Source organism: Hylobates moloch, unplaced genomic scaffold (assembly GCF_009828535.3).
Source record: "Hylobates moloch isolate HMO894 unplaced genomic scaffold, HMol_V3 SCAFFOLD_20, whole genome shotgun sequence".
Classification (NCBI taxonomy): Eukaryota; Metazoa; Chordata; class Mammalia; order Primates; family Hylobatidae; genus Hylobates; species Hylobates moloch.
The window spans coordinates 33,285,738-33,302,791 of NW_026652295.1; the positions used below are offsets into that span (position 1 = coordinate 33,285,738).

At 45.4% G+C, this 17,054-nt stretch overlaps 1 protein-coding gene across 1 annotated transcript in view; it reads left to right on the plus strand.

Moving 5' to 3' along the window:
• Positions 1–12,722: 12,722 nt before the first annotated feature.
• Positions 12,723–17,054, plus strand: part of LOC116460503 (uncharacterized) — a 20,319-nt gene continuing 15,987 nt past the window's right edge. Inside the window, exons 1-2 of the mRNA XM_032141753.2 lie at positions 12,723–12,925; positions 13,282–13,324. Coding sequence (XP_031997644.1) covers positions 12,754–12,925; positions 13,282–13,324 — 215 coding nt within the window. The 5' untranslated portion in view covers positions 12,723–12,753. The remainder of the gene's footprint in view (positions 12,926–13,281; positions 13,325–17,054) is intronic.

Sequence of the window (17,054 nt, forward strand, 5' to 3'; positions counted from 1 at the left end):
AATAAACTTATAGCCAAAAAAAAAAAAAAAGTCAGGTTTAATGGGGGTATAATTTACATACAATAAGATACACTTGCCAGGTGTGGTGGCTCACTCCTATAATCCTAGCACTTTGGGAGGCTGAGGCAGGAGGATCACTTGAGGCTAGGAGTTCAAGATCAGCCTGGGCAACATAAAAATCCCATCTTAAAAAATGTTAAAAAAAAGACATAAAAGATATACCTTTTAGGGGAGCTATCCCTTTTATGTGGAAGGCGTTCCAGCTGGGTCTACATGTTGGTGATTTGAAGTCTCTATCTGAAAAAAATGAGCTTCAGCCATTGCAGCAAAGGAGTTACTTGGGGCAGGTTGCACTTGGGCCTGGACTGTGGAGGTCTCAGGTGTACAGGCAGTGTGTTCAATGGAAAGTGGGTAAGCACTGGACTCTATTTGGGCTCAAATTCTCTTTTTCCCACGTATTAACTATGCAATCTTGTTCAGATTATATCATCTCCTTCAGTCTGTTTCCTTATCAGTAAAAAAAGCTTCAAAATCAAATCCCATCAGATAACATAGTGAAAGCACATTGCCTAGTGCTGACACAAACTAGGTGCTTAATAAATATTAGTTTCCCTTCTCTCCCAGTAAAAGCCAAGCCACTAAAAGATAACACGCCATAGGGCAGAGAATGGCGTATGTGTGTGGGTGTGTGTGTGTGTTTGTACGTGTCTCATTCCCAACCACAACCTCAGGTTCTGCTGGAGTATGAAGCCATATAGAGGCCACTCATGTTCCTGTTTCCAGCTTGGCACCCCTAGAGTCAGACTGAAAGCTTCCTGCACTAATAGAATAGTCCCTGACCAAAGATCGTATCTATCTAAGAAAAGACATTTCAAGGGTGAGTCATAGGGCCGGCGGGGTGGTTCATGCCTGTAATCTCAACACTTTGAGAGGCTGAGGTGGGCAGATAGATTGAGCCCAGAAGCTCAAGACTAGCCTGGGCAATATTGTGAAACCTAGTCTCTTAAAAAAATACAAAAGATATGGTGGCATGCATCTGTAGTCCCAGCTACTTGGGAGGCAGAAGTTGCAGTGAGCTGAGATCGTACGACTGCACTCCAGCCTGGGTGACAGATTGAGAACTTGTCTCAAAAAATAAAAAAGTGAGTAATAACACCTTTTCAGTAAGCTGCTACTCAAACTACCCTGCCAAACCCGTTCTTCTGCCTTAGTGATTAGTCCCTGCCCAGCTTCCGCCTAACACCACAACCTGTTGGTCCAACAGCTTTAGATTAATAAAGAGGTTCAACAAAGAACATGTTCCCCAGGCCCTGGGACTTTGGCCTTTTCTATTCCCAGTAGTGAGCCCTTTGTTTACTGTGAGGGAGCCAGGACAATAACAGCAGAACTAATGAATAATTATTTCCTTCCCACATAGCCAGGCAAAGATGGATGGTGTCTGCCACCACCTTGTAGGTGCCAGATGGGCATCCTCATCGTAGTCTTAGTGTTGTTCTCATTTGCCCAGGCTAGGTGGAGAAAGCTTTGTCTCCAGATACCCATGGCCTTGGAAAGCAGCAGCTAGGTCACCTCCCAAGCGATTTCACTTGCAGGGTAGAGTGGGATGAAGATTGCCAGCCACAGTCATGAGTTCCCAGCCACAGCTACGTTTACACCTACCTGGGAGGCCTGGCGTGAGCTTTTACAACTCTACATCCCGCCGTTGTTTCCAAATAGAAAGATCCAGTTTTAGCCTTCTGAGTCCACTTATGGCCACAAGCTCTCAGTTCAAAATGAAAAGTTAGCAGGGAAGGCCACAATGGTATGATCTTTCTCAGTGAGGCATCCATCAACAGATCAACAGCTCTGGAAGTATCACTCAGAGTACAGAGGCAAGTCTGTCTTTGAAATTCAGCCTCTCCCCTGCACTTCAGGGCCCTGAGGTTTGGCAATGGAACTAAGAATTGTAGATTCTGAAGAGTGCCTAACAGATGGAGGAGTCACCAGCCAACGATGGCTACAAAGTGAAGCTGATATGATGGAGTAGAAACAAGTTGTAAAAACAAACAAAACAACAAAGTGAAGCTGAAGTATCTTATTGGGAGAAGAAAAATGCCTCTCCAAGTCCACAGCTCATCCCGTGTGACCCTGAAGAGGCTTGGAGGGATTCCTGGATTTGGAATTCAAGAGACCTAGGTTTGGGGTACTTATTCTTTTTTTTTTTTTTTTTTTAGGAGGCCGAGTCTTTCTCTGTCGCACGGTTGAGTGCTTAGTGCCTTATCTCGGCTCACTGCAAGCTCCACCTCCCGGGTTCATGCCATTCTCCTGCCTCAGCCTCTCCGAGTAGCTGGGACTACAGGCGCCCGCCACCACGCCCGGCTAATTTTTTTGTATTTTTAGTAGAGACGGGGTTTCACCGTGGTCTCGGTCTCCTGACCTTGTGATCCGCCCGCCTCGGCCTCCCAAAGTGCTGGGATTACAAGCGTGAGCCACCGCGCCCGGCCTTGGGTACATATTCTTATTGACAGTCCCAACACTATCCACCAATTACTGCATGCTTACCATGCAGTGCTAAGTGCTTTATTAGTTTTTGTTTTGTTTTATTTTTTGAGAGAGTCTCGCTCTGTCACCCAGGCTGGAGTGCAGTGGCACCATCTAGGCTCACTGCAAGCTCCGCCTCCCAGGTTCATGCCATTCTCCTGCCTCAGCCTCTTGAGTAGCTGGGACTACAGGCACCCACCACCACGCCCGGCTAATTTTTTTTATTTTTAGTAGAGACGGGGTTTCACCGTGTTAGTCAGGATGGTCTCGATCTCTTGACCTCGTGATCTGCCTGTCTTGGCCTCCCAAAGTGCTGGTATTACAGGCATGAGCCACCACACCCGGCCAAGTGCTTTATGAGAATGATCTTAATCAGCCCTCACAGCCATGACCCTCTGAAGGAGGTACTATTATCATCTCCATTTTACAGATGAGAAAGCTGAGACACAAAGAGGTTAAGCAACTTCCCCAAGATCAAAGCAGCAGCTTGTGGTGATACTGGGATTCAAACACAGGCAGACTTAGAGGCTGTGCTCATGACCATTGTGCTACTGCCTTTTGATAAAGTTGTCTTATCATAGTCCTTACCATAAAAGGCTGTAATTCTTTGTTTAAATGCTTATGTCCCACACTAAACTTGATGATGGGTGCAGCGTGTTACGCATTTTCCTATTAATGGTGGCCAACAGAGACCTGAACACAAAGAGAATGCTCGGTAAACATTTGTTGAACAACTGAGTATTACTTTTTGTGTTTCAGCATTGTGGAAAGATATAAGAGAGTTGAGGAAGGTGTAGGTTACTATGGAACTAAGGACCAAGTCTTCTGGTGGTGACAATGGAAATTACCACCTTAAACTGGTACCTCCTTTGAGTTAGGCTTTGCAGACTGGGTTAGGCAAGACCAGTGGTTGCAGCTGTACATACCATTTTGGGCCCAGGATGCGTTTTTATACTTCTTCTTTGACAACAGTACTCCCCCAAGTTTTGGGTATTCCTCCTTCTCTCCCTGAGGTTTAAGTGGAACTGGCAATCACAGTTTTCCACTCATCCCCAACTAAGGAGGACTCTTGATGTATAAGTGTGCCCATTTAGGTCCTTCCCTGGCTTCTGGCATTATGTGCTAGAAGAATGGAAGTTTGGAGATAAATGAGGCTGTCCCATCTGTGTGGAGGAAACCAGGTTGCAACGTGGGACGATGGGGCCAGTGTGCAAAGAGAAGCTGACAAGCAGAGATGAGAAAAGGAGAGAGACCGAGTGACATTATTTCAGGCCCTAGGTCAATCACACCTGAGGATAAATCTACCCTTCAATGTCCCAGCTTTCTGAGCCTCTATATCCTATTTACCTAAGCAGGTTTAAGTAGGGTTTTGTCATATGCAACTAGAAAATTTCTTCCAGGCATGAGCCACCACACCTGGCCTACTGGAAGCATTTTTTAGGAAGGGATAAAGCTAAGTAATTCAACTGGTTAATTTACATAGATTGTTATATTAACAGATATGAGTTGTAATAATTAAAACACTTGGTAGAGGCAAATCAATAGACCAATTAAACAGACCAGAAAGCCCAGAGATGAAATAGAATATAGAGGAGTTTAGCCTATAATAAAATAGGGTTTCAAATTAGTAGGAAAAATGATAGATTTTCAAAAACTGGTGCTAGGATAACTAGGTTGATGTTTGTGAAAAGAAAAATTAGCATAGATCCCTCTTCCACACCTTACTTTAAAATAAGTTCCAGATGGATAAAGGATATAAACATGAAAAAAAAATGAAATAATAAAAGAATTAGAAAAAATGAGCTAGGCATAGTGGCTCACACCTATAATCCCAGCACTTTGGGAGGCCAAGGTGGGAGGATCACTTGAGTCCAGGAGTTCAAGACCAGCCTGGGTAACATAGCAAGACTTTGTTTCTAAAAAAATTTTTTTTAATTAGCCAGGCATGGTGGTATGTGCCTGTAGTACCAGCTACTTGGGAGGCTCATGTGGGAGGATTGCTTGAGCCCAAAAGGCCAAGGCTGCAGTGAGCTGTGACTGCATCACCACACTCCAGCCTGGGTGACAGAGTGAGACTGTCTTTCTTTTTTTCTCTTTCAGTGAGATGCAGTTAGAGGTCCTTCTCAAAAAAAAAAAAAAAAAGAAAGAAAGAAAGAAAGAAAAAAAGAAAGGAAAAATATGTGGGAGAATTTATTTTTTTATTTTTATTTTTTTGAGACGGAGTCTTGCTCTTTCACCCAAGCTGGAGTGCAGTGGCTTGATCTCCACTCACTGCAGCCTCTGCCTCCCAGGTTCAAGCGATTCTCGTGCCTCAGCTTCCTGAGTAGCTGGGATTACAGGCATGTGCCACCATGCCCAGCTAATTTTTGTATTTTTAGTAGAGATGGGGTTTCGCCATGTTGGCCAGGCTGGTCTCAAACTCCTGACCTCAGGCAATCTACCTACTTCTGCCTCCCAAAGTGCTGGGACTACAGGCGTGAGCCACCATGCCCAGCCAATGTGTGCGAGAATTTAAAACAAATAATCTTAGAAAGGTGAAGGGCTATCTACGTATGACATAAAACCCAGAAGTCAAAAAAGAAAAGATAAATAATTTTGACCAACATACAAATTAAAACCTTTTTTTCAGGATAAAAACTACCCAAAATAATGCCAAAGACAAATAACAAGTGGAAAAATATTTGCAAATCATATAAGAGGCATGGAGTTAATTTCCTTAATATATGAAGAGCTCTCTAGAAATCAATAAGAAAAGGATGAGACTAGGGCCAGGCATGGTGGCTCATGCCTGTAATCCCAGCACTTTGGGAGGCCAAGGCAGGCAGATCATGAGGTCAGGAGATCCAGACCATACTGGCTAACATGATGAAACCCTGTCTCTACTAAAAAATACAAAAAAATTAGCTGAGCATGGTGGCGGATGCCTGTAGTCCCAGCTATTCGGGAGGCTGAGGCAGGAGAGTGGTGTGAACCCAAGAGGCGGAGCCTGCAGTGAGCTGAGATCCCACCACTGCACTCCAGCCTGGGCAACAGAGTAAGACTCCATCTCAAAAAAAAAAAAAGGATGAGACTAACAATATAACAGATAAAAGGGCAAAGAATATAAAAAGGCAGTCAGGCAATCCCAGTACTTTAGGAGGCCAAGGCGGGTGGATCATTTGAGGTCAGGAATTAGGAGACCAGCCTAGCCAACATGAAAGCTCGTCTCTACAAAAAATACAAAAATTAGCGGGGTGTGGTGGCGGGCGCCTGTAATCCCAGCTACCTGGGAGGCTGAGGCATGAGAATCACTTGAGCCCAGGAGATGGAGTTTGTAGTGAGCCAAGATCACACCACTGCACTCCAACCTGGGTGACAGAGTGAGACTGTTGCAAACCAGCCTGGGTAGGACAGAGTGAGACTCTGTCTCAAACCAACCTGGGTGACAGAGTGAGACTCTGTCAGAAAAAAAAAAAAAAAAAAAAAAAAAAAAGGCAATCTACAAAGAAGGATCTGTGAAATCTTTTTTTTTTTTTTTTTTGAGACAGGGTCTCATTCTGTCGCCTGGGCTGGAGTGCAGTGGCACAATCATGACTGAGTACAGTCTCAATCTCCTGGGCTCAAGTGATCCTCCCACCTTAGTCTTCTGAGTAGCTGAAACTACAGGTGTGTGACACCATGCCTGGCTAATATTTGTATTTTTTATAGAGACCGGGTCTCACCATGTTGCCCAGGCTCATTAGACTTTTTAACATATGAAATATGTTCACCTTTATTCATACAGAGAAACACAAATTAAAATTATAATACAGCCAGGCACCGTGGCTCACGCCTGTGCACTTTGGGAGGCCGAAGTGGGCAGATCACTTGAGGCCAAAAGTTCAAGACCAGCCTGGCCAACATGCTGAAATCCCAACTCCACCAAAAATACAAAAATTAGCCAGGTGTGGTGGCGTGCACCTGTAATCTCAGCTACTTGGGAGGCTGAGGCATGAGAATCACTTGAACCCGGGAGGCAGAGTTTGCAGTGTGCCAAGATTGGGCCACTGCACTCCAGCCTGGGTGACAGAGTGAGACTGTATCTCAAGAAAGAAATGATAATACAATGCCATTTTTTATCAGATAGGGTAAAAAAGCACTCTCAAATATAACCACAATGAAGGGCGATTTAGCCTTATTTTTCAAAATTACAAATGCAAAGAAAGCTCTTCAACCTAGCAATTTCACTCCTAGAATTTTATCTTTTTTTTTCTTTCTTTTTTTGAGATGGAGTTTTGCTTGTTGCCCACGCTAGAGTGCAATGGCACGGTCTTGGCTCACTGCAACCTCCGCCTCCCGGGTTCAAGTGATTCTCCTGCCTCAGCTTCCCAAGTAGCTGGGATTACAGGTGTGTGCCACCATGCCTGGCTAATTTTTCTATTTTTAGTAGAGAATATTTCACTATGTTTTCATGGTTTCACCATGTTGGCCAGGCTGGTTGCGAACTTCTGACCTCAAGTGATCCACCCACCTTGGCCTCCCAAAGTGCTGGGATTACAAGTGTGAGCCACCACACCCAGCCAATCTTTTTTTTTTTTTTTTTTTTTTTTTTTTTTGAGACAGAGTCTCACTCTGTCACCTAGGCTGGAGTGCAATGGTGCCGTCTCCCCTCACTGCAACCTCCACCTCCTGGCTCCAAGCGATTCTCCTGCCTCAGTCTCCCAAGAGGCTGGGATTACAGGTGCGTGCCACCACACCTGGCTAATTTTTCTACTTTTAGTAGAGACAGGGTTTCACCATGTTGGTCAAGGCTGGTCTTGAACTCCTGACTTCAGGTGATCCACCCGCCTCGGCCTCCCAAAGTGCTGGGATTACAGGTCTGAGCCACAGTGCCCAGCCCAAACTTTATCGTATAAACATATTGCATGTCTGTGAATTAATGATGTACTGCAGCATCACTAAATTAGAAAGAGACAGGAAACAATTTAAGCATTCATCAATAAAGGACTGATTAATATATGGAGGTACATCTACACAACGAAATACTATGCATCTGTAAAACAGAACCAGGAAACATATTTTTGTTTGCATATGGATAATCTTTTTCTGGAAAGATATGTAAGAAACTGGGAACAAGGGGCTGGGTGCAGTGGCTTACGCCTGTAATCCCAGCACTTCAGGAGGCCAAGGCAGGTGGATCACTTGAGGCTAGGAGTTCAAGATTAGCCTGGCCAACATGGTGAAACCCCCTCTCTACTAAAAATACAAAAATTAGCTGGGCGTGGCAGTGCACACCTGTAGTCCTAGCTACTGGGGAGGCTGAGGCAGGAGAATCACTTGAACCCGGGAGGCTGAGGTTGCAGCAATCCAAGAGCGCACCATTGCACTCCAGCCTGGGCTACAGAGTGAGACTCTGTCTCTATAAAAAAAAAAAAAAAAAAAAGAGGCCAGGCATGGTGGCTCACGCCTGTAATCCCAGCACTTTGGGAGGCTAAATTGGGTGAATCACGAGGTCAGGAGATTGAGACCACCCTGGCTAACACAGTGAAACCCTATCTCTACTAAAAATACAAAAATTAGCTGGGCGAGGTGGCGGGCGCCTGTAGTCCCAGCTACTCTGGAGGCTGAGGCAGGAGAATGGCGTGAACCTGGGAGGTGGAGGTTGCAGTGAACCGAGATCGCACCACTGTACTCCAGCCTGGGGGACAGAGCGAGGCTCCATCTCAAAAAAAAAAAAAAAAAAAAAAGAAAGAAAGAGAAAGAAACTTGGAACAAGGGTGTGGCTGGGAAACATTTTTGTGGTTTTCTAATTTTCTACCATGTGTATATACTACCTATTCAAATATAAGTAAATAAAATACATTTTAAATGTTAAATACCTTAAGAACAACATAGATGTTTTATGAAGTGGATTACTAACATTGTGAGTTTTTAAGACACCACACAAGAGCACAAGAGTTCAAGGGCATTTCAAGCTCAGGTGGGCACTTGGGATTTTGGCTATAGACCTAGAGGAATGAGGGTGACAAATGAACTCTCTCAGTGGCCTTGGACATTCAGAGAAAAAGTGTGAAAAGCACTGCTTTACAAGATAACAGGGCCTATGGGCAGGACATGATGGAGATACCCCTTGGGACTTGGAGATAAGGTCACTCTGAGCATATATATATACGTATATATACATATATGTCAAGGCCCAACCTGGAAAACCATTCTAAGTCTTTAAAACATAGGGAACTTAATCCAGATAAATGGTTTATACAGGTGTTGGCAGAGACAAAAAGCCAAACAGAATAGTCAAATAGCCCAGACAGAAATGAGTGACAGCAAGAAGCTACTGCCACCCTTACACTAGAGGGACAGAAGGATAACACTGTGCTACCAGAGCTTAGGGTCTAGGATCAACTGCTACAAGTTAGATCCAAGTAGGTTGTAGGAGACAGCCTGATGTTGGGGCGTGGGGAGAGGATGGATACTCTGGCTTGGAGGTGGTGTCAGGGTAGGAGATACTCTGGCTTTTTCCTTGATCTTTCCAATCTCCAGAAAATGCCTCCAATTGATGGAGCCCAGCAATTCAGCTTGGAAGTCAACCAGCATAGGAGTCCAGCCCATGCAGCCTTCATGGAGTCAGTCCACTACTGACTTTTTTTTTTTTTTTAATTTGAGTCGGAGTCTCGCTCTGTTGCCAGGCTGGAGTGCAGTGGCGTGATCTCAGCTCACTGGAACCTCCACCTCCTGGGTTCAAGGCATTCTCCTGCCTCAGCCTCCTGAGTAGCTGGGACTACAGGCGCGCACCACCATGCCCAGCTAATTTTTGTATTTTTAGTAGAAACGGGGTTTCATCATGTTGGCCAGGATGGTCGTAATCTCTTGACCTCATGATCTGCCCGCCTCGGACAGGGTGTGCCACCGTGCCTGACCTTTTTTTTTTTTTTTTAATAGAATGAGTCTGGTCCTTGCCAGGTGAGTGCAGTGGAGTCCAACTGAACCTGGCTTCCACTGCCATTTTGAAAAGAGCAGGGGAAAAGTGAATAGACTTGAAAGCAAAAAAGGCCAGGGTCAGCACAGCGGGAAATCAGGAGGAAATCAAAACATAACTGATGGGCCGAGCATGGTGGCTCATGCCTCTAATCCCAGCACTTTGGGAAGCTGAGGCTGGCAGATCATTTGAGGTCAGGAGTTCGAGACCAACCTGGTCAACGTGGTGAAACCCTGTCTCTACTAAAAATACAAAAAAATGAGCCGGGCATGGTGGCACACACCTGTAATCTCAGCTACTTGGGAGGTTGAGGCATGAGAATTTCTTGAACCCAGGAAGCGGAGGTTGCAGTGAGCCGAGATAGTGCCACTGCACTCCAGCCTGGGTGACACAGTGAGAACGTGTCTCAGAAAAAAACAAAAACAAAAACAAAATAAACAACATAACTGATGAATCCATTCCCTTGAGGAAAATCAACTGAAGGTACCTGGACAAAGGTGGGTTTCTGGAAATGCAACATCAAGACCCAGGCATTTTCTGCAAAATGTCCTTTATAGCTGGTTTGTCCAAACTAGGATCTAGATGTAGATGATACACTACATCTGGTTGTTGTGTCTCTTAATATTTAAATTTAGAAAAATACCTTTTCCTAAATTGGTGAAGAGGCCAGTTATCCTTACAACATCGTACTGCCAGAATTTGTTTGCTGCCTTTTGCTTTCCTTTAGCTGATCCTATAGCCTATCCTGTTAACTTGATTAGATCTAAGTTAAACATTTTTAAAAAATTATTTTTAATTTTTGTGGGTACTAAACATTTTTTATAATATGTCATAGTTGTTGGGTATAGAGGCTTACACATGTAATCCCAGAACTTTGGGAGGCTGAGGTGGAAGAATTGCTTCAAGTCAGGAGTTTGAGACCCTTTTTCTACAAAAAATTTAAAAAATTAACAAGGGTATGGTGGCAGGTGCCTGTAGTTCCAGCTACTTGGACGGCTGAAGAGGGAGGATTGCTTGATCCCGGGAGGTTGAGGCTGAAGTGAGCTGTGATAGAACCACTGCATTCCAGCCTGGGCAACAGGGTGAGACCCTCTCTCAAAAAAAAAAAAAAAAAAAAAAAAGAATATGTCATAGTTAATGGTAGCTACTTAACGTTGTCATCCCAGCAGGAGACACATAATATCTGGTTGTTCTGCCATTAATTATGTTAAGATTTACCACGGTGTTATGGTGGTAAGAGCCGGGGCACAGTTAACTTTCCCCTTAGGACCAGAAAGTAATCTATTGGTACTTACTCTTTCTAAAGGTCAGTTTCCTCATCTGAAATGTGAATAAATAGGGTTGTTGAACGGATTAAGTAAATCAATGCATTTAAAGAACCTATGACATAGTAAACATTCAAATAAACTAGCAATTATTATTATTTGGTTGCAATTCTACCATCAGAGAACATAGGGTAGAAGAACAAAAACTCCCTCTCCTCAGGTCCCAACGCTTATTAATATTTCCCTTTTCTAAAAGGAGGAAGGCCATTTTGGAGTCTGATAGACCAGGCTGGAAGTTTGGCCTTGTTGCTAGAACATATGATATCTGTGGACAAGTTACTTCTATCAGTTTCCTCCTATGTAATAATTACCTTTAGTGGAAGGGTTAGTGTGTATATTGTATTAAACACTTACAAGGATCTTCACATGTAATTCTTCCTTGAACCCTACAAGAATTATTACCTGCCGGGTGCGGTGGCTCACGCCTGTAATCCCAGCACTTTGGGAGGCCGAGGCGGGCAGATTACTTGAGGTCAGGAGTTGAAGACCATCCAGGTTAACCCGGTGAAACCCCGTCTCTACTAAAAATAAAAAAAATTAGCCGGGCGTGGTGGCGGGTGCTTGTAGTCCCAGCTACTCGGGAGGCTGAAGCAGGAGAATGGCGTGAACCCGGGAGGCGGAGCTTGCAGTGAACCGAGATCGCGCCACTGCACTCCAGCCTGAGAGACAGAGTGATACTCCGTCTCAAAAAACAAAACAAAAACAAAAAATAAACTTAAAAAAGACGAGATAACCTTTCTCTATCCTCTGTAAAGTTGGACTCCCCTCTTCCCTGCTTCACTTTGCTCCACCTAACCCACTACTATAAATATTTACCATTTTTTTGAGACAGGGTACCACTCTGTCACCCAGCCTGGAGTGCAGTGGCGCGATCACGACTCACTATAGCCACGACCTCCTGGGTTCAAGCGATCCTCCCATCTCAGTCTCCCGAGTAGCTGAGACCACAGGCGCGCGCTACCACGTCCAATTTTTTTTTTTTTTTTTGATACGGAGTCTCGCTCTGTCGCCCAGGTTGGAGTGCAATGGTGCGATCTCGGCTCACTGCAACCTCCGCCTCCCGGGTTCAAGCCATTCTCCTGCCTCAGCCTCCCGAGTAGCTGGGACTACAGGGGCCCGCCACCACGCCCAGCTAATTTTTGTATTTTTAGTAGAGACGGGGTTTCACCAGGTTGGCCGGGCGGATCTCGAACTCCTGACCTCAGGCAATCCGCCCGCCTCGGCCTCCCAAAGTGCTGGGATTACAGGCGTGACCCACCGCGCCGGGCCAACGTCTGGCTAGTTTTTAAATTTTTTGTAGAGACAAGAGTTTCGCTATGTTGCCCAGGGCTGGTCTCCAACTCCTGGGCTCACGTGATCCTCCCGTCTCAGCTTCCGGAGTACCTGAGATTCCAGGCGCGAGCCACGGCGCCGGCTCCTGTTGGTTTTAATATCTGTCTTGTTCCACTAGAATCTCAACTCTACGAGGACAAGAATTTTTATCTGTTTTGTTCACTGCTGTTTTTTCAGCATTTATAGCAGCTCCAGGCGCGTAGCAGAGAATCATTAAATATTTATAGAAAGATTAAATATGCTCGGCCGGGCGCGGTGGCTCACGCTTGTAATCCCAGCACTTTGGGAGGCCGAGGCGGGCGGATCACGAGGTCAGGAGATCGAGACCACGGTGAAACCCCGTCTCTACTAAAAAAAATACAAAAAATTAGCCGGGCGTCGTGGCGGGCGCCTGTAGTCCCAGCTACTCGGAGAGGCTGAGGCAGGAGAATGGCGTGAACCTGGGAGGCGGAGCTTGCAGTGAGCCGAGACTGCGCCACTGCACTCCAGCCTGGGTGACAGAGCGAGACTCCGTCTCAGAAAAAAAAAAAAAGGAAAGATTAAATATGCTCTTCCGGAAGCATCGAGAAATAAGATTAAATGAGCTTGGATTGAACCTCGTAGCGACCCGTAGTACTCCTCCTTCCCGCCATCCTATAGATGAAAGGAAGAAAAGGAAAAGCCCCGCCCCTCGCTCGGCTGCTGGAGGCGAGGGCTTCGGAAGTCTTCACGCTAGTCTCGTGGGGTTCCGCGGTGTCGTCGCCGGCTGTGCGCGTCATTTCCGGGCGTCACGTAACGGAGTGGCCAACGGCCTGCAGAGCAACATGCCCAAGTGAGTGGGGCCCCGAAATCTGAGGGTGATCGTAGTCACTAGTTGTGGCCCCCATGCAGGAGCGGAGAGCGGGTTCTGGTTTCTGAAACCTCGAGGGACAGGAGAGTATCTGGGACGGGTGGACGGAGGTAGGGCGATGGAGAGCGCTAGACACCCCATTTTAGAGTGCAGATGGATCCCGCTTAAGGCAACAAAAAAAGCTTGGTTTATGTGTCGACGCTTTGACGCTCTTGAGTCGTGAGGAGGTCTGGCTTTTTGTTTGTTTTTTTGTTTTTATCTTCCATGAACAGCGCTTCCGTGGATGGGCATCTAGCTGGTTGTCATCTTCTTTTTCTCTTCCTTTTACCTCTTTTCAGGTTTTATTGTGACTACTGCGATACATACCTCACCCATGACTCTGTAAGTGGCATATCTATTCATAGTTTCAAAAAGCCTTATGTGTAATAATTAAATAAGTTTTGTGTTTTTTTAAAGATGCAAGTTGTGCTTTCCCACCTGCTGAGGTTTAAGGTCTACTCTTTGGAGAAAATAATTGGAGGTTATTTTCCCACCCTTACAGTAACTTTGATTAAAAACTGCTTAACAAGTCAGGCATGGTGGTGTGCCTGTAGTCCCAGCTACGCAAGAGGATGAGGTGAGAGAATCGCTTGAGGTCCAGGCTGCAGTGAGGCATGATCAGGCACTGCACTCCAGCCTGTACAACAAAACAAAAAAAACTGCTTATCAAATAATAACAACAGTTAAAGTAGAATGTTTTGTTAGTGCTTTTCTTTTTTTTTTTGAAACGGAGTTTCGCTTTTGTTGCCCAGGCTGGAGTGCAGTGACGCAATCTCGGCTCACTGCAACCTGCACCTCCCGTGTTTAAGCGATTCTCCTGCCTCAGCCTCCCGAGTAGCTGAGATTACAGGCATGGGCCACCAAGCCCGGCTAATTTTGAATTTTTAGTAGAGTTGGGGTTTCTCCATGTTGGTCAGGCTGTCTCGAACTCCTGACCTCAGGTGATCTGTCCGCCTCGGCCTCCCAAAGTGCTGGGATTACAGGCGTGAGCCACCATGCCCAGCCAACTCCGTTTCTTAAAAAAACATTTAGTGGTCTATCTTAAGAGCACTTGAGTGGATCTTTTCTTTTCTTTCTTTTTTTTTTTTTGAGACGGAGTCTCGCTCTTTCGTCCAGGCCGGAGTGCAGTGGCGCTATCTCGGCTCACTGCAAGCTCCGCCTCCCGGGTTCACGCCTGCCTCAGCCTCCCGAGTAGCTGGGACTACAGGGGCCCACCACTGCGCCTGGTTAGTTTTTTTTTTTTTTGTATTTTTAGGTTTCACAGTGTTCGCCAGGATGGTCTCGATCTCCTGACCTCATGATCCGCCCACCTCGGCCTCCCAAAGTGCTGAGATTACAGGCCTGAGCCACCGCGCCCGGCCTTGAGTGGATCTTTTACCATGCATGATTTTGTAATGTGCATTGGTTATTTGGAAAATGTTGATGGACTTGAGTTAGTGCCAGGCTTCAAATGTAGACACATTTGATTATGTAATGAAAACCCTTGGGACGCCGAGGCAGGCGGATCACGAAGTCAGGAGATCGAGACCACGATGAAACTCCGTCTCTACTAAAAATACAAAAAATTAGCCGGGTGCAGTGGCGGGCGACTGTAGTCCCAGCTACTCGGGAGGCTGAGGCAGGAGATTGGGTGAAACCTTGGGGGGGGGGCTTGCAGGGGGCCGAGACCGCCCCACTGCACCCCAGCCCGGGGCAAAGAGCAAAGCCCCCGTCTCAAAAAAAAAAAAAAAAAAAAGAGAAAACCCACTTTAATTAATGTCACAATCTAATCAGAACCACCTTTAAGTATTGGGAAGCTGTCAAGCTTATGGTGGCAAATAAGATTTTCCAAAATTCTGATTTTTGCTTAATAGCTCAAACTCTATCGTTGGCAATACTTTCCATTGCTCTTCTTGAAGTGACAGGCTCACTTCATTCATTTTTGAGAAGTCTGAATATACGGTTTGTGTCTCAGTCACTCTCAAATAAAAATGGTGTTCCATCAAAGAGGCAGCTGGGCTGGATATGGTGGCTCATGGCTGTAATCCCAGCACTTCGGGAGGCCGAGGAAGGAGGATTGCTTGAGTCCAGGACTTCAAGAGAGGCAGCTAGTAGAGCTCACAATTTGAACAATTACATGCCTGCCTTTCCTTGAAAGAGCATCATATTTTGGCGTGCAACACAAGTGCTTCGTCTATACTTCCCATTTTGTCACTCAGAATATTAAAAAGACTTGAACTTACAGGTTGAGATTTAATAAAAATTAATAATTTTGTTGCTTCATTAAGGACACTCAGTGAAACTGGCTTTTTTTTCCCCCTGTGAGTACATACGTTGAAGAATACAGTGATCACTAATACAGTAGGGTGCCATTGCCTTGATTCATTCTAAAGTACCAGGAGTTTGGCATCGTCGGTGAAAATGTCAATACAGTGAAAAAGGAAAGTAATGGCTTAGTAGTATTATGAAAACACTTTGACCTTGCAGACCTCGTGAAAGAGTCTCAGAGACCCTTAGATGTCTGTCTGTGAAGCATACCTTGAACACTGCAGCTCTGTGCTTTGCTGCCTCTGTAGAAATCTGATTAAATCACAACTCTTTTTACAGCTGAGGCCTCACTGTGTTTCCCAGGCTGGTCTAAATTATAACTCTTGATCATCTTGAATAGTAGCTGGAAGAAACTGGCCAGTGGCTTTTCTGTTGTCACTTTATTTGAAATTCTTTCTAACATCTGGTCAGATGTAGTATAGCATTAATAGAGATGTGGAACATTTAAGTTGGGTGGTTCCTCTTGAAGACGTTATTATAGTTCTGTATATTATCTTTTTTTTTTTTTTTGAGATGGAATCTTGCTTTATTTCCCGGGCTGGAGTGCAATGGCGCAATCTTGTTTCACTGCAGCCTCCGCGTCCCGGGCTCAAGCAATTCTCCTGTCTCAGTCTCTCGAGTAGCTGAGATTACAGGCCTGCACCACCACACCTGGCTAGTTTTTGTGTTTTTAGTACAGACGGGGTTTCACTATGAAAAAATGGTCCCACCTCGGCCTCCCAAAGTGCTGCCAATTTGTGTTTATCAACATTGTCCTGAACAGAGTGTCTGATAATTGTTTTTCAGTAGTATCGTTTTCTTATAGTCCGCGATCTCGGCTCACTGCAAGCTCCGCCTCCTGGGTTCACGCCATTCTCCTGCCTCAGCCTCCCGAGTAGCTGGGACTACAGGCGCCCGCCAACACGCCCGGCTAATTTTTTGTATTTTTAGTAGAGACGGGGTTTCACCGTGTTAGCCAGGATGGTCTCGATCTCCTGACCTCGTGATCCTCCCGCCTCGGCCTCCCAAAGTGCTGGGATTACAGGCTTGAGCCACCGCGCCCGGCCCTCCTAGTCCTTTTTTTACCCCTCTCTAGGTAAAACCCCTCGACATAATTTTCTGAAGTTGTTAATGAGGGGGCTGTGCCTTTCTGCCCTTTTTTGGCATTATAGTTTAATATACCTATTATTCACCTTCTTGCTAATGCCAGAATTCAGAGAACTGAAAAGTATTTCTTTATATTATAAATATCTTTTCATGAGAAATGTCATGAACGCTTGTTCCTTCTAAAATGATGTCTTGCAAAAACGGAAAATTTCTGTGGTGATTGATTTTACTGATCCCTGTAGTGGACTTAGAAATGTGTAAAAACAGCCGGGTGTGGTGGCTTACACCTGTAATCTCAGCACTGGGAGGCCAAGGTGGGCAGATCACGAGATCAGGAGTTCAAGACCAGCCTGGCCAATGCAGTGAAACCCCATCTCTACTAAAAATACAAACAAAAAAATTAGCTGGGTGTGGTGACACGTGCCTATAGTCCCAAGTGCTTAGGAGACTGAGGCAGGAGAATCGCTTGAGAGGCAGAGGTTGCAGTAAGGTGAGATCTCGCCACTGCACTCCAGCCTGGGTGACAGAGTGAGACTCCGTCTCAAAAAAAAGCAAAAAAACAAAAAAAAGAAAGAAATGTGTAAAAACATTCAGTGCTGTAATTTTTGGACTTTGGTTGATTTTTAGTCTTTTTTTTTTTTTTTTTTGAGATGGAGTCTCGCTGTGTCGCCCAGGCTGG